Below are 17557 nucleotides of genomic sequence, written 5' to 3' on the forward strand. Positions count from 1 at the left end.
ATCCGTCGTGAAGCGCTGTTTTTTTATTATGTTATGCTGTTGGGGAAGACTAAAAGAAAAGCTGTGTTCTTTAAATTTTAGACGGTTTTTTCAACCGCTTACATGTCTAACCTGACAGAGAGAGAGAGAGAGAAAGAGAGACAGAGAGAGAGAGAACGACTTTTACTTGGCAGGCGACGTCCGCCAAGCTGACCGCTTGACTTGCTACCCCATTATGATAGGAAAACATGTGGATATAGCTCTCAAACATGAATGCTTCAACGCACAGACACACATAAGAAGCGCACAGAATCAGGCAAAACAGCCTATTGCCCGAGAGTTCCCACTCAGCGTCGAGTCCAGTGTTCCGGAGGAGCAGTAAAAGTGCCTTTGTTGCGTGACATGCCACTCCTGTTGTGAACCACAGCAAAGGGACATCCTGCTTAGACACGGGCAGGCCCAGAGAAACCTTAGCTGTTCGTTAAAGTTCATAGCGAGGACCTGCCCAAAGAAGGTGCTTCAGGTCCTCGGGAACTCTGCAGGTCGGGCACATTCTCTAATCTGCACACTACTGTATAGTGTACAGGAATACAGTATATCAAAATCGTGTAAGCATACTATGACTACCACTGCGCAATCCGGGTGCGATGTGCTAGAAAACGGGAAACTGAGGGTGACAGAAACCGGTTGTGACGCGTACTGCGATGGCGCTGCGCTTGCCAGACTAGTCACCGATTAGAGTGTGTTTTTGGTTTTGTTTACGGGGTGATCGAAAATTCGGATTAGGGAGTTTCTTATATTGCCTCAATTCAAAATCACCTGACGCTCAGGGTTTGTTTTGTTCCCGCGGTGATTCCAGTCAACAGACTGACATTTAGAGACTTCACTGTACGCAGAATTAGGGTTAATGTGTGATACAAATTTTTCCACGGTTTTTCTAGCCATGTATACTGCTCAGCGTCGCACCTCGTGCTTGGACCCTGGAACTCCAGACAATGGCTTTCGAGTAGGCGGAAGCCACTTTGGCATTGGAAGTCAGGTGGAGTTTTCCTGCAATGCTGGGTATCACCTACGAGGGAACGCTGCAATCCGTTGCCTTAGGAACGGCGAATGGTCAGCACGGCCTCCGCTCTGCCTTGGTACGTAACAAAGTGTGTGGACAGCTCGTCATACAAGAGCCAAGTTACTATCGTCTGCCCCTGTATAGAGAAGTGCCAGGCTAATTCATTTATTTTGGTATTTAACGTGCCTAGCCTGAATCTGAGCTATGAGTCCCGCCGTGCTGGAGAGCTTGCTGATTCATTTCAAATTCCTGGCAATCTTGAGCTTGCGTCCAAATATTGACACACGGGCTTTTTTGTTTTTCGCCTACATCATAAAAGCAGCCAACGCGGCCGGGATAGAACCAGCGAGCTTAGGCTAACTATGAGCCCGACTGACTGTCTTACTATGTGACTAATCCATCGACGCTAAGCCTGCATTGTTGGATCCAGCAACTCGAAATTTCAGGAGTACATCGCGCTTAGTGAAGCTGGATTTGTGGAAATTAATTCTATAAGGAAGTAACAGTGGCTACATTGTGTTTTCAAAAATTTATGATCCTCTCGCAGGCCTGTTTTAATGCCTAATTATTTCTTTCTGGCACATGTAGCCTATAAAAAATTCCCGCCATATAGCACGAATACCACTTAGTCAAAATATGTTCCACGTGCTGTTATATTTGTTCCTTTTCTCACAATGTTCACCCTTACAAATACAAACTATCAAATTTGAGAATCCTTCTCTCTCAAGAGTGTAAAAGCGCTAGCGAGTTTTTGTGCAAGTGAACCCTTAATGGAATAAAAATGCCTAAGAGGGGATATAAATGTGTTTTAATAAATTATTATTCATTTCTGGCGTATGTGGCCTATAAAAAGTTCTCATCGGGGTGTTTGAGGGAAGGGGGCTTAGTGCTAACTAAACAACCGCCATATAGCATGACTACGACTTAGTCAATATATGTTCCACATGCTGTTACATCTATTCCTTTTCTGATAACGGTCACCCATACCAATACAAACTATCAGATTTGAGCATCCTGCTCTCGCAAGAGTGTAAAAGCGCTAGCGAGTTTTTGGGCAAGTACACCCTGATGGAGTTAAAATGCATAAGAGGTTATATAAATGCCGAGCCAATCTTCCCTATCTATACACGTTTAATTTCACAAGTACATTGTTTTCATGGCGCTGGAAATCCAGATTTTGCAATTTTTCAAACGTATATTCCGGAAGTACAGAGCGTTGAATTGCTTTTTAAAAGAAATTCCTCAGTATCTCGCCTCACCGTTCAGATATACAACTGGTTTTTGTTAACATGGGTGACTCATACGAAAGTGTAAATGAGGATTCGTGTTTTTTTGTCAAATAGCCGAACAAGTTCTGATGAAACCCCGAAGCAGCCGACTTTTTAAGGCGATATCATTTCACAACCACGACCTTCACAGCGCTGATGATTTGAACGTTCATTTGAACGTAAGATCAAATGTAAAGTAGGTTACAAAAGTTCCAACAGAATCAATCGGTGGGGAAAATCGCTTCCGGTGGCATTTCACAGGCAGGCGCCATGAAAGCGGTGTGTGCATTGGACGCTACATTTCTACATTTTCTTTCTTCATCAACCGCACATCCTCGACAATAAGACGTGCAGAACAATCCCATATAAAGTGTAGAAAATTTTGCTTATTTGTCTCCTATTGGCGGTGAGCGGCACTACGGGCGGCGCTGCGAAGCGCGCCTCCATGACGTCGGCTTAGGGATTCTTGCAGTTGTCGTCTGCTTCACTCATGCTCGCATTCCCTGCTGTTTCCTTGCGCTGGGGTAACGTCCGAAGCTTGTCCGCACCAGATTTCGCTCGCGTGTAACCTTTTTATCATAATAATAGACTTCAAATCACATACACTAGCTCAAGGCGTGAGTTAAAGTATAGTCTAGCATACCACTACGGAATAAACATTGCCGGCATCGCCCCATTCCTTGCGAAGCCGGTCTTGTGCGGAGCACGAAGAGTCCAAGCTATTCGTCAGCTCCTGTATCCAGCAATTTTTCAAACAAAAAGAACAGCCAGCTGCTAGCAACCGACGACATCAAAAATGCAAGACCAAAAGAATATATCTGTGTCTTCGGGGCTGCCGGCTTCGGCAGAAGGCATAACAATTCCTCGTAATCATATGTAAGGTAAACCAGTTTTCGCAACCTCGCTGAACGCTCAAAAATATTGTATGACATCACTTTACGTTGTTGTGGCATGAAAGACTGCTGACATGCACTATGGGTCGCAAAAACTATACGATTAAAATTACCCACTTTGTGTATAGGCGCGTGCTCGTTTTATAGCAGGCTTCTAATCAGTATGGAGGAGTTTTGAGGAAGATGAGTCACGTCCATGGTTAAGATACAGTAACACTATTTTCGTTGAGACCTGGAGGGATATTTTCGTACATTTCCTTCAGCCATATAGTCCCAATATTCCGATATGCGTTATAGGAAAACTACACTCAAGAAGAGGAGTAGGAAGAGGCGAAAAATTTAATAAGAGCTGATTAGTGGGTCAGGTCCTCATTGCAGGGCAAGAGAGTAAGTGTAATTTTCTACAATTCTTAGAACGCCATTTTGAAATTGTTCACGCACGGACCAGGAGTCTTTACGCGTAAAAGCGTTGGAAAACATAAAAAGCTGCTTGAAATATTCATCGGTTTCACTTCTTGTAATATATGCACGTATGCTACTTATTGCGTTCGTTAGTGAGCATATCAATCCTTAAACACCGTAATCATGACATGATTGTTCGGCTGGAGAGTCAATTCGCCATTATAAGGTTGGTTACGATGGAAACGCGGGGCACAAGAGCCGCCTTCGAGTACTTTGGACAACGTTGTCTGGAGCGCGTTCGCGGTGGCGTAGCACAAACCTTCTCATCGTAATGGCATGTGAATAAGCAACGCACGCCGACGATATTCACCTTCCGGCACGCAGCGATAACGAAAGCCAATTGGTGAGGAAGGGAATGTATCCCACACAGCCTGAAGAAAATATCCACACGATCTTTGTGAGCTCCCCACACATACCCAAGCCTACTAATAAGATGTTTGTGACGGGGAAACAAAATGATGCGTTCGACACGAAAAAAAATCATCTGATACAATTCAACAACAACGAAAGAAATGGCAGAGAGCCGCGCGATGTGCACGTAGGGACCCGCTGCTTGGTACGTAGCATTAGGCTGTTGAGTCTTCATAAGATCATCTCAACAATACTGCAGGGAAGCCTACGCATTTGAATACTTATTGAGGAGCTCTGATCGCTGAACCTAGCGAATAAAATAGAAAAGACGAGTTACGCACGATCTTCTGACCGATGCTCTGAATAAAGTTGTTCTCTCTCTCCTTGTGTGTTGCAAATTTGTGAAGGAGAGAGCTTGAAATTACTCCGATGTGCCGGAAGCTGGCGAAAATAACTGAGTTACAAGAAAGACATTTTTAATAGATAAAGCATAAAAGCGGGCGATTCTTACACAGGCACTTCTCCCCCTCACAACCAGAATGTAGCAGACGACAGCGGCGGGAGTCCCTAAGCCGACGTAAGAGCCAGGAAGCGCCACTCAAATATCTCATCGCCAATACATGTGGGCCACACAGAGGGTTCTCGGGCGTGTCAGTAACAGTCAGTTTCCCAAGATCCCCAAGACACAGAACGTCCCCCCTTAGGGGTGAACTGGTGTCTCTCCATACAGAGCGCGATTGCCAGTGCAAGTTGATGAGAATGCGTTTCAGTACACCCCTCCCGTCTACTTCAAAAAAATGCAACCGGTTTGCTTGCCTTTGCTTTCTTTTAGTATCTCTCTCTGGTGTCGGTGTCGCATGGAGACATGAACCAGGGCTTGGTTTCACCTTTTCACTCCAAAGTAGTATATATCAGGCTTATTCGAAGTACTGGCTTATTTAGGCGATTTATTTGCTCTGGAAGGTGGTTTGCATAAAAGTGTCGTTCGCGTAGCTTGCATGACGTTGTAGGTGAGATCGTGCTACTATCTGCGCTCATGTCTTGGTGCTCTTTTGAAAACATACCATTAGGTGAAAACCCCAAGTGGACGTCCAGCTAGATTATGTGTATTAGTCCACTCGCCATGATGGTTTGCTGCTTTAGACTCAACATCTGGCCTTAGCAGGTAGTAGCATGAACGGAGTATTTTATTCAACGCGAGTTCCACCGGTTTTCTTCACGCAAGTGGGCGGGGTGGGGTTCGCTAGTTGAACAAAATTATTGCTAGTTTTTGCTCTTTCATTGAATTATTCTTCGCTCGTTGAACTTGTACTTGTCTCAAAACTTTTTCATTATTTCCGCATCCATGGCGGGATCAAGTTTCAATGATGAGTGATGTAGAGCTCTAAGAATGTTTTACACTTGTAAGACACCTGCTGCGTCTCGTTACCGAAGACACGTTTCCTTCGTATTCACCATGAGGCGGGAAGTCGTCATAGAACTTGACGGTATGCTCTTCTGGACCAACTTTGTCTTACTTAGGACCCCTTCTAATCGCTTTGATTGGCAGCCTATCACTGAGAGACTACTCTCCATTGACACTGACTACTCTCCATTAACATCATTGTTTTCAGCATGGATACAGTCCCATTGGGATAGCGTTGCGCATGACTTAGGGGGCAGCACAGCTATAACGCACACGTTGTGCTCATTAGAGTAAAGTTAGCACCGGCTTCCGGTTTTATTTTTGTTAAACCAGCCTTGCCGGCCAATGTTATCTTTTGACATGAATTTTTGCAACTGGGTTTCTCTCCTGTCACAAGAAGGTGCTTCAGCTTCGCATTGGGAACAATTACTCCGTGTCCCCACAACAGATATCATTTATCAGTTGATAACTTGCTGGTATTCTCCTCGTGAGGTTGCATCGCTTTTACTCGGGTTTGGCCTGGCCACCGGTGCACAGGGAAATGCAAAACATTTGACAACAGTGGATCGTCTTTTGTCCCCGAGGTGAGTTTCCGACTTGTTATGGGCAGTTGATCTACACTTCAAATGCTGAACAGGGCAGTCTCAGCTTCCTCCTTTCTTTCAACATCTCGAAGAATCTTAACAATGAATGAATGAATGGTCAGGAGAATTTAAAGGAAAGTCCACCAGGTGGCGTAATTGGTCATACCTTGGGGTGGACACCGAACGTGTGCTGTTTGCGAGAGAAAAAAGGAGGACAGATTGATATGGAGGAGCGGCAAAGGTGAGAGCGTATATATACAGCGTATGACAATGACTCCGTATTGGAATGCTCCATTTTCTGTAGACTACGTCGGATCCACGTTTCTGAACTGGATTATTAGGCATTCAATTGTGCACAGCTTGATGTAGTCGCATCTATTTGGTCCCCTTACCATACTTCGTTCATCAAACTGCTTGAAGTGATTCAGTATAAAGCATGTCTTATCTATGTAACCACTGTACGTTTTCGCAAATTGACCATGTTCTGGGGTAGGTGGAAGTCTAATGAGCAAGCAACACACGTTCTATTGAAACTTAATGAGCAAACCAAATCAGGCATATACACCGGAAACACACAGAAGAAATACGAGTAGACACCCACCCGGAAGACGAGAGCCCCACACCAAACCTAAATACTCAGCGAAGGAAAGGGATCTAAAGACAGAAAAAGCCAAAACAAAGCAAACTGCTTAAGCTGGCGTGCAGCACATCTCGAAACACAATTCTAAAACATGCCCAAAACGCAGCGGAGCAGGCCGGGAACATATTTTGTGACTGTCTGAATGTCAAATTAAGCGCGTCAGAACACCATCGCAAATTAGGAGCATAATGAACTTTACGAATAGAAAAAAAATTGAAGCCGTTACACTTTGTCTGAAAGCTGTTGGACGCCAAGCAAGGCCACAAGTCGTCAGCGCCAAGCTAGCCCACATGTGGGTGGCGTGGCACTCGCTCACGTGAAGGTGCAAGGATCAACGTCGAAACAAGAAACTTGTCAAGAGAATCGCGATACTCAACAAACCGATCGCTGAATACCCAACCAAGCTGTGCGAGAGAACTGAATGAGTACGTGCGACAGGCTGCAGGGAAAGCTGTCGCTGCGCAAGACCTAGTTCCTGCTAAGACACCTGATCGACCCCCTGAGCAGCAAGACCGAAACCATCCGCAACCTTGGGAATGTTCTGACCGCTTACGACGGCAACGACCAAGGGCTCTTTGAAGACATCAAAGAAAAATAGCTCAAAACGGAACGAGGATGGTTTACGATACTGGAGCAGTACGGGCAACCGGAAAATCTGGCATTAGACGAACCGTTCACCATTACGGAGTTGTTAACAGGCATAGACGAAAGTAATAGAAGGGCCCCCGGGAACGGACGCATTATATAAAAGCTGCTCATCAACATGTGCGATGCGGCGTAACGCGGGCTCTTGGGTCACATCAAAAGAACTTGGGCAAGCTCAAAGTTTCCGAAGAATAGAAAGAGGTAGAGGTGTGGCTTATACCTGAACCCTGAAAACCTCTGACGAACGAGAACATGCACCAGATTTCCCCCAAGTTCTGCGTGGGCAACGTCATGGAGCGTACGGTTCTCAAAAGACTTCAATTACACCTGTACGAGACGAGTCAAATGCCGGCAACATTGCACGGATTCCGCCATCACCTGAGTATCCAAGACGTCATGATGCGGTTACACGAACTAGTGATCAAGAGAGCAACGAGGCACGTGCACCGGGGGATACTGGATCTAGACCTCAACGTGTCCAACACCAGCGTGTACCACAAGATAACGTGTCCTACACCAGCGCTCTCGAGAACCTGCACAAGACGGGGTGTGGCAGCAAGACCTACGGTAAATTAAAGACTTTCTAACCGAGAGAACAACAGCCATCCGGATAGGAGAGGAACAGTTGGAGCCTGTGGATCCCGGAGACAGGGGTACCCCACAGGGGTCGGTCTTATCGCCTTTGCTCTTCAGCCTCTCCCTCCTGCCCCTGCCCGAACTACTCAATCAGATAGAAGGTGTGGACCGCGCGTACTGTGCCGAAGATATAACAGTCTGGACGAACCACGCGGAGTCCGTTGCCTGGGCGAAGAATCCCAGCCGAGAGCGGCAACGACAGTCCACAAGTATGCCAAGACCTGCGGCCTGAGCTGCGCTCCGGGGAAATCGGAGATGCTCATGCAACAACCCGGAAGAGCAGAGAAGGAGCTGCCGCTGAACGTAATTATCACCATCGACGGCTCACAAATCAAGCCAACGGAGCAGATCCGGGTACTGGGCGTGCTGTTGCGGAGCGACGGCAAGGCGCACGTGGCCGTCAACAAAATCAAGACCACATCAGAACAGATCCTGAGCGTGATTCGGAAAGTCACCAACGGGAACAGAGGCATCAAAGAAGAAGACGCGCTGCGCCTGGTGCAGGCGTTCGTCGTGTCACGCCCAACGTGCTCTGCCCCGTACCTCCATCTTGTGAAGGCGACCACGAGATGCTGAACATGACGATAAGGAAGCCAGTCAAGCTCGCCCTGGGCATGCCAATCTATTCGTCCACACAGAAGCTGCTGGGCGTGGTGCCCACAGCACGGTGGAAGAGCTTGTGGAAGCACACGAATTCCACCGGAGAATGAGGCTGAGCCAGACACAGCACGGCTGGGCCGTCCTAGGCAAGATAGGATTGCAAATTGAACAGGAACCAACAATGGAGAGGTTCCCCACAACTTGGACAGACACTATTAAAGCCCAAGCCGCTACCCCGGAACATAACATGCAGCCGGGGAGGAACGACGAGAGACGCTCTGCACGGGCCAAGGCACTGGCTCGACAGCTAGAAGAGGAACCCCAGGTTCTCCATGCGGACGTTTCGCTTCCCAAGCACGGCACCAGAGCAACGGCGGCCGTCACCACAATCGACAAACTGGTCACCGGCGCGTTGATACGGACGACGAATCCAGCCCAAGCAGAAGTGGCTGTGGCCCTCGCACTCGCACATCTGGGAGTGAGGACCACGGTCACAGACTCCAAGACCACCTACACAAACTACCCCAAGGACATGATCTCCCCCGTGGTACTAACGATTCTCGCCAAACGCCAATTATCGGGACGGGCCGTCGAGTTCGTTGAACTCCCGGCTCACTCGCAGGTGGAAGGGAACGCACTCGGCGACCACAATGCCCCAGAACTGTTAATCCTGCCCAACGACAAGCAAGAGCTACCGCAACCCGTGACAAGTTACAAAGAAATCACCCAAAATTGAAGAGAAGCGGTAGATGTAGGCTTCCCGGTCCGACTGCGCAACTTAGCCGAAGGCAGCAAACGATTGTTCGACGCACGCAAAGGCGGTTGCTAACGCATCCCATGCTCTTGCGCACGATGTTCCCAGCAGAGCAGGACACTTCATGCCCTTTTTGCAGACGACCCTAAGTCAATCTAGTACACATCGCTGCCGAGTGCACTAAGCTCAAGAACCCCCCCCCCCCCCCTCGTCGCTACCCCCCACCCTTCCCTATAGCAACACCCTAGAGCGATGTGAGACCTTGTTGCCCAGCCCCTACCTACCGACCCAGCTCGAGCTGGCAGCTAGGGGCTGCGAGCTGCTGGACACATATGCGACCAGAGAAGAAGGTTCCACCCTTTCTGGTGCCTGCGTGCAATGACTATTACTAAGCGCTCAATAAAAGTTGATTTTCTCTCTCCACACTGAATCCTCTTTATCGACTTTTGTTGCTCGGTGTCGCGTTGTTTGCGTATGCTTCGTTTTTCTGCCCCGGCAGTCCAGTACTTCTGTGAAGCCTGCAGCCGGAGAGAAATAAAAAGCAGCCAATAAAAGTGTACAAACTGGCGAAATATCGAAGAACTTCCAAAAACTGTTTTTCGGGTTTCTTGAATGTTCGCTTCACCTCGCAACACCGAACACCTAATGTGCTGTTGCCTAACCACGGAGCTCACGAGGAACGACATCTAGAGAAACTTGCTTAATTTAATAGTAAGAACAAAGAATAAGTATGTCCCGAAAAATGCGTATAAAAAAGTTTTGCTGCAGACGTGTTGAATATCGCAGGCTTCATTTTCAAACGTACGTTTTCGCGAACGCTGCTTTTTTTCGACCGTACTAATACTAGCTCAGTAGTCGGTGGCACCTAATAAGCCCATGTAGCTGAGGTATGTGTGTGTTTTGTCTAACTTATTCTCAGGCAAATACTACTACGATGACCAGCGAAACGTGGAAGAAGCCCTCGGATACAAGCTGAAAGAAGATATACAGCCGCCGGCTCTGCCAAGAGAAGACGACAAAGTCCAAGGCCGCGCCCTTCACCTCAATTCTCCAAACATTAGTAATTATGTGTACTTTTTGTTGGACGCTTCCAGCAGCATCGGGGAACGAAACTTCCGGCACGGCATCAACTTGGCGAAGGCAATCACCAGAAAGGTTAGCGCTAACATTATGCTGTTTCAGGTGTACGCTGTTTCTTTTTTTTCAGTTACTGGAGGGCAGGCTACGAAAGCTATTTGAGCACCGGTGGAACCAACTGCCACCGACCTTTAAATATCTGACATAAATGGGTTAGCATTCTAGTCTCAGCAGACAACTCTCCACTCCCTGGAAGGAACAGTGTTTTAAAACACTGTTACGTACTTTAAAGTACGTAATTAGAACCTGTAAAAGTGTTCGTGCTGCCATTCGTCAATGTGGGCTGACGTTGCTGGTTCTGGACTATGACTTCCAGAGTCGTGCTAAATGCACGCATTCCCTAGTACTTATCGTGCGCATCAGTGGCGTAGCAGAAATATTTTTCAGTGGGTGTTATACGCCATTGGTAAAAGACGAAGAGAAACATAACCTGCACCCATGGAAGGAACACCTTACCCGCTTTTCTGCTAGAATAAAAGCTACATGGCTAATTGTTTTCTGCAGTGTAATATCTATACTAAAAATACGAGTGCACACAGAGCTCTGTGGAACATTATTTGTCAGAAACCAACTCTCGTGTTATTTTCGTTATTACATCGTAATTTTTCATTGCGGTGTGTATATAGCGTTGGAGCAAATACCTGGAAAGAAGAGAGGGAATGCAACACCCAAAATTTTCGGGGGTGTCCTGAAACTGAAACACACCCCGTGGCTACCCCCTGCTGCGCTTAAATGTACCTGGCCTCAGATGTATTCGGTCCAGTGATGAGTGTGTCATGCTAGTGCAAACTTCTGCAAGTCCCCACACAAAGCCGTCGTAAATTGGAAGAGCCAACCGTTTGTGAAAAACACTTCTCGATGCAGCTTTAACGTTTACAAGCGTGATTCTCGGATACAGTACAACCTTTCACTACGTACGCCCCTTTCTCGCTGAGCATACAGCCGCTGTTCCATCTTGTACTCCACACCTTCCCTACTTCCTGCAGGACAGGCAAAGCCCCTCCCCAATATTCTGTTATTGCCCGCCTGCTATTCACCCGCCCGTCCGCAATCGCCTAAACTACCTTCGGCCATACGGCCGCTCCACCACGTTTTTAACCCGAAAGGGGTTTATGCCGGGATCCATTAACATCTCCCTGACGTCATATCCATCGATGAAATGACATCGCTAGAAGAAGTTTCATGGACGCGGCTACGCCAGGATTCGAGCCGGGATCTCCGTCGCTGCAACGGGAGATACCAGACGCTTTACCACCTGTGCTATGAGCTGAACCACAGATAGCTGTATGAACGCGCCATATATACTTCCTATAACCTGCTCTATTTAGATGGTGCTGCCTTTTAAGAGAGGCTACGCGAAGTAGTGCATCACGATCCTAATGAGCACCGCCAGCTGGCGCCAGCTGAGCTCGTCGCAATGCAACCGTCTGCCGTACACTCCACGGAGCAGGAACGCAGTGCCAAAGTGACAGGTACTTTGCCAAAGCGACGCGCCAGCAGGTAGTCGCTCGCCAAGCACACCCACAAGACAGCCCCGCTAATTATGCTCTTTCGCTGCATCGGACCGTGAGCTCACCAAGCGATTCGCTGGCAACCCGTTTGGTTTTGTTCGCATGGTTTGCGAGCGCGTGTGGTTTCATTCGCGTTTACGCTGTGCTCCGGCGCGTGCAATCCGGTGTTTAATGTTGATGCGTCTGATGCGTCTGACGGTGTCATACCGACCAAATATAAAAAGCGATGTGGAAAATCACATCGATGAGAAGAAACATTCAACTGACCCGGTGAAGGCACATTTCACTGTCGCGTTTTACCGATTCCTATGAAAGAGGCATCAATACAATTATGCATACAATCTAACATTCTGGGTAAACAAAGGCTTTCGACGCTACTAACAAGATTTACGGCGATAAGTAGTCGAATCACTCTCCTCCATCTCGCACATATTGCTCAAACTGTTCTAATTACAGATTCGCTCCTCTTCGTTCTACGCGCCCGAAACAGTTCAATACATGCCCTTAATTATTCCTATTCAGAGTAATCTTGGTAGGAATCCGTTCAATCCGTGACCTCAATTATTCCTATCAAGAGTAATATCGAGTGACACGCATAAACCTCTGCATATCTTGCGCGCCTTTTCAGTGTGTTAGTTTGTTGCATCCGTCCTCTTTTAACTGTAGCTCACCGTATCGCAACTGGTCCCCGGCTCCCAGCGAATCTGTATGTCTAAACACAGTCGTAGGGAGCTAGACATCTGCCACCTCAACCGCGCTCTACTTCTCACCCGCTTCACATGCGGTGCCCCGTACGTGCGACTCGAATCTCACGAACAGCCCAAGCCGACGCACTCATCCGTTGGGCATACACGATATGACGGGCCTGTCAGCTTGCTCCGCCACGCAGAAACAGTTTCTACGGGGGAATTTACACACCCTCTCCAAGCTACTCGAGGCAAAACTCACCACTCAACACCACGTCTGTCACTCATTAGGCCACACCGCACTGCACCCCTTCAACGCCCTTCACAGCTTCCCTCCCACTTCCTTACCGATATCAGGGTTGCACGCAAAGCCACGGATGAACTTCGTGGCTATAAGGAGCGACGAAGGGAACAGAGAAGGTCGTGTGACTGACGAGATAGTGCGCGAAAAGTTACCAGACAGTAGAGAGGGAGGCGCAGCACACGCCTGTGACTGTCATCGGTAACTGTAATGTAGATTTCTCCAAGCGAGACAAAGGAAATTCGCCTAAGTAATGTTGGAGAAGTTTCAACTACAGTTTAACGATGCACACCAACCACATGCTACCCGCGGCTTACATATAATTATGTCTCCCAAAGCGTTCTTTTCAATAGAAGTGTCGATGTCTCCAATCAACTATAGCATCGCTCATTCAGGTTATATTTCTGGAGTTCGGACTTCAGCATTATAATTTCTCACATGTACCAACCAATGTACACAGGCCCCGTAAACAAAATGTACTTAAAAACTATATATCTTTGACCCTGGTAAAAGCCAATTACGGCAACTGTGGGGATGTCTCTGCCGTACAAATGAAATTAAAAATTTTGGTACCACCTGTGTAGATATTCCCTTACCACACCAGGCTGTGATATCAAAGACTTTATTATCTCACCACTTATCCTTTGCATGTCCAACCACTGAGAAAACCATGGCTCATTCCAAGGCGGACATGCCACGAAATGTAATAATACCTGATATTTTACGCCCTTGATAAAAAATGCTAAGTACCAGAATAGGACTACTACAAGCCGTAAACACGCATAGAATGACACCAATACGTCCAACCGTGCGGTGTAATTGGCCGAAAAGACATTGCCCAATGTTCGAAAAGAGTCAGTAGTTGGATATGTTAGCCCGCCGTCTTGCGTAATATGTTGCTTGTGTTGGGAAGAAATTCATACATTCTCAACAAAGATGTGACGTCAACTTTTGCTCATACTCTAAATAAGAAGGGTCATACGGTGCGTCAGAAACAGCACATTTTAGATTAAAGCAGTAGAAGCCTAAGACAAACCCTTCAAACGCTACAAGGTACATCGTAAGTAGTGTGGATTTCATGGTAGCTACACGCGCACTTTGGATAAAATTAAATATAAACAAAAAACCCGTTAGGGTCACTCACTGTATAAAGCATTATTGTGCTGCTACCAAGGACGCATGTTCGATTCCGGCCGTCCCTGCTGTTTTCCAGATTGAGCCAAAAAGAGAAATGAACTGTATGCCCAGATTTATACACACGCTCAAGTTACCCAGGTAGTCAAAATTATTCTGGTGCCCGCCGCTGCCACGTGACTCATAACCCAGGTTTAGTGTCAGCGCGAAAAACCCGCAAACTTTGAATTTAATATAGCAAACCCATAAGCGCCACCTCCCCCATTGTTAGTGATTTGATGGAGATTAAGGTTACTGGGTTGGTGTTAGGCCGCAGCGTACTGAATTTTAGAAATGTCTAGCTTCTAATGTATAAAAATATCAAATTAACCTCTCCTCGGGGAACTTCTGCGCACATATGCCCCGGCTTGCGCCCGTTAGGGCAGGTGCATACGACCAGTAGTAGAAAGAACTTAATCACTCGCAGTAATATCCTAATTTTGATTTCTCAGTCTCTATTGTTTGATTTATCTTTTTACATTTCTTGGCCCCATTTTATGTCTTCCGGTGTAAGCGCGCTAATGCGGTATACACATTTGAAATATCACCGCTTTAGTTTTCAGCTTGAAAAAACCAGCCTCATTCATTTTTTGTTATAGAACCGAGGTGTACCAGCTTCCGATCAGGATTCCTGCTTTTTTGTAATACCTGGACAACATAATGAGTGGGGATGGAATAGCGCCATGCGTTAAGAAATAACAGCATATTCGTCAAGACTTTGGAGGTGTTTTTTACATACAGCATGTGAAAACAGTATATTATCACAAACTTGAAAAGGTAATAATGAGCAACTGTATCTCTTTCGGACAGGTAACCGTATCCGAAGACGGAAACCGCATTGGAGCCGTTGTTTTTGCAAGGAACGCCAGCATAGAAATCAATATGCTTGAGTGTACCAGCACAGACGATGCTTTGCAGCAGTTGGACAACATAAGATACCTCGGTAAGTGCACCATGTGTCATCGAATACTGTAATAATACCTGGAGTACATTAAGAAAAAAAGGAGTAAATTCAGAAAATATATTCTCTAACTGTGACATCTTATCACGGCAATCATGTCTTACACGCAGCATTTCAATAATTGCCAGAAAAATTTCAAGCACAGCTAGGCCTTTTAGTTTTGACTGGAGACGAATCATGACAAACTGAATGTGAGGCGTGCTCTTTCGGGTAGTTATTTGGGGTCGCAGCCAGTACGCTTTAAAAGAGGGCGCAGGAATACATATGTCTCATTTTGCCACAGGGAGGCGGCAATGCGCAGCGATGGGCTGGGGAAAGGGTTCATCTAAACATTTGAGTGTTTACCCTGGGAGTTTGCTTCCCGTCTGCATAAGCTGTTTTTCCCCCCACGGTAACTACCAAGAGCTGTAGCTAAACTGGCAATGTATTTTGTATACTAATGTATGGGATAACAATTCTTTCCCGCGTTTACTATTCGTAAGGGTCGAATTAGCCACCTTGTCGGCACCAAGATGGCAAGCTGGGCGTGGTTTACGGTGATAGAAAATAGCCAGCGCAAGAAATACGAGGACGAGGAATGTAACAGACACAGCACGCCTGTTACGTTCCTTGTCGTCGTCTTTCTTGCGCTGGCTATTATCTATCACCATGAACATTTTAGCATGGCGTGCCGTATAACTGTGACAATTCAAAGTGATTTGAGGCAGCACAGCTACGGAAATGTTTTATTTTTCCACCTTCAGCTTTTACGCAGCGTTTATTTCTATACCTATTTCGTTTGACGAGCTATAAAACACGCCATGCTTTTGACGTTTATATTCTTCTGTTGATTAATCAGGTCCTTCGCAGATTGGAAGTGAAAGCCTTTAGACTTTCATTCGACCAAAATCGGTCGTTTTAGTAGTTGCAGTAGTGGTCCTGTCAGGAAAATGGCCACCTGTGTAAAGAGTAAATTAAAAGCATGTTTAATACGCCTGAAATTGGATCCTGGCCTACAGACTTGCAGCCCCATACGCTACCACTGCAGTATCTCTGCTTTTTGCTTTATTAGCTGTCTTTGGCATTCAAACCACAAAAACAAAAAAGAACGATTACAAAATGTGAAAAACAGCAGCACCTCACTTGCTCATTATTTTTAAGGCCGAAGCCTCACGACATTATCTAACTCTATCAACCATTCCAGCGGACAACGTGGGGCTAAAGCACACTTCTACATTGTCCCGTACGCTTTCGCAGAACAACTCTTTGCTCGGTCTTACATCAACATCGTTGTGGCGAATGGCCATTACCGATTTTCATATACAGTAAAACCGCGCTCGTACGTTCGTCAAAGCTGTGTTTAACAGGCCGCTACGTTGTTTTTGTCTAGTCCTGGCGCAGCTCACATATTGTCTCATGTATTAATATTCTCACTGTTACGTCGTGGCTCAGAGTACGTTCCCGTAACATTCGTCTCAACATGACACTCCTAACCAGCCGGGGCAACATGCGTGGACAGCCATTTGGATGTTTGGCGAGCATTCACTAGGCTTGGATACAGAACAGACTGCATGAAGACGTTCGCGGGTGCAATTCGTCACCACTATGCTATAACCATCATTACTGCGCTTAAAACGAATGTTTCACTTCGGAATGATGGACGTGCGTGTTTTATATAAAAGCACCACCGCACGAATAGCACGTGCTCTCGTCGTCATAGTAGACTTCAAGCTTCCAGAACACCGTTGAACTTGCAACTGCGAACTTTGCGTGCCTTGATGGCATCGTGCAACCGGGAGGCGCTTTCCTTTCACGAAATCTTGACGCACCAAACGCAGTAGATAAGGAGTTAGCGCAAAACAGAGTCGGCAACGCTAGGGACCTTGCGTTGCTACGCGTGGTGTTTTCCAGCGATTCCAATAAGCGGCAATGCTACATTCCTGAGTTTTATAATTAGAGCTACAAAAGGCCGTCGTATTCTTGCCGTTTCGCTGTTTGCGGTGGCTGCACCGCGAGCTGAGCAACCGTCTCATCTGGGAGCGCCGCTCGTGCGCCATCTGGCATGACGTCAGAGGAGGAGCCATCGTTACATCGCATATATACAAGGGGCAGCTCGGTGGGATTCGTCGTCAGATATGAAAGACACATACTTTGGGAATAGGCCAAGAATCCGGAGCGTTGGAGAGCTAATGCGCCCGCTTCACAGAATTCCAAAAGCTTTGAAGGGACAACGTAAAAGTTTCAGAATAATGCGTGCTCCGCAACACCCGAACGTAATGGCACATGAGTAGAACATCAGCCGAGCATAACGCTGATTCACGGAACGCTGTGCCACGTACCAGTCTGCAAGCTAACGTGATTTGCGCCGTAAGACGAAGAACCGAAAGCGAAGAAAAGGACGGCAATATTATGTAGCAGCAAAGACGTTGTTGATAAGTACCGCCAAGCTTCAGCCTTCAAGACCACAAGCAGACCTAAGTGCCCCGAAGAATTTCTCATGCGTTTACCCAGATTCTCATCGCTCTGGCG

At 46.8% G+C, this 17557-nt stretch overlaps 1 protein-coding gene across 6 annotated transcripts in view; it reads left to right on the forward strand.

Moving 5' to 3' along the window:
* The window catches only part of LOC144153655 (complement C2-like), a 146472-nt gene that overhangs the window by 62098 nt on the left and 66817 nt on the right, over positions 1–17557 (forward strand). For all 6 annotated transcript variants that reach the window (XM_077685317.1, XM_077685315.1, XM_077685316.1 and 3 more), the window contains exons 9-11: positions 921–1118; positions 10200–10435; positions 14899–15031. In XM_077685317.1, the coding sequence (XP_077541443.1) occupies positions 921–1118; positions 10200–10435; positions 14899–15031 (567 nt within the window). The remainder of the gene's footprint in view (positions 1–920; positions 1119–10199; positions 10436–14898; positions 15032–17557) is intronic.

Source organism: Haemaphysalis longicornis, unplaced genomic scaffold (assembly GCF_048455015.1).
Source record: "Haemaphysalis longicornis isolate Haplotype H1 unplaced genomic scaffold, Haemaphysalis longicornis Haplotype H1 scaffold_9, whole genome shotgun sequence".
Lineage (NCBI taxonomy): Eukaryota > Metazoa > Arthropoda > Arachnida > Ixodida > Ixodidae > Haemaphysalis > Haemaphysalis longicornis.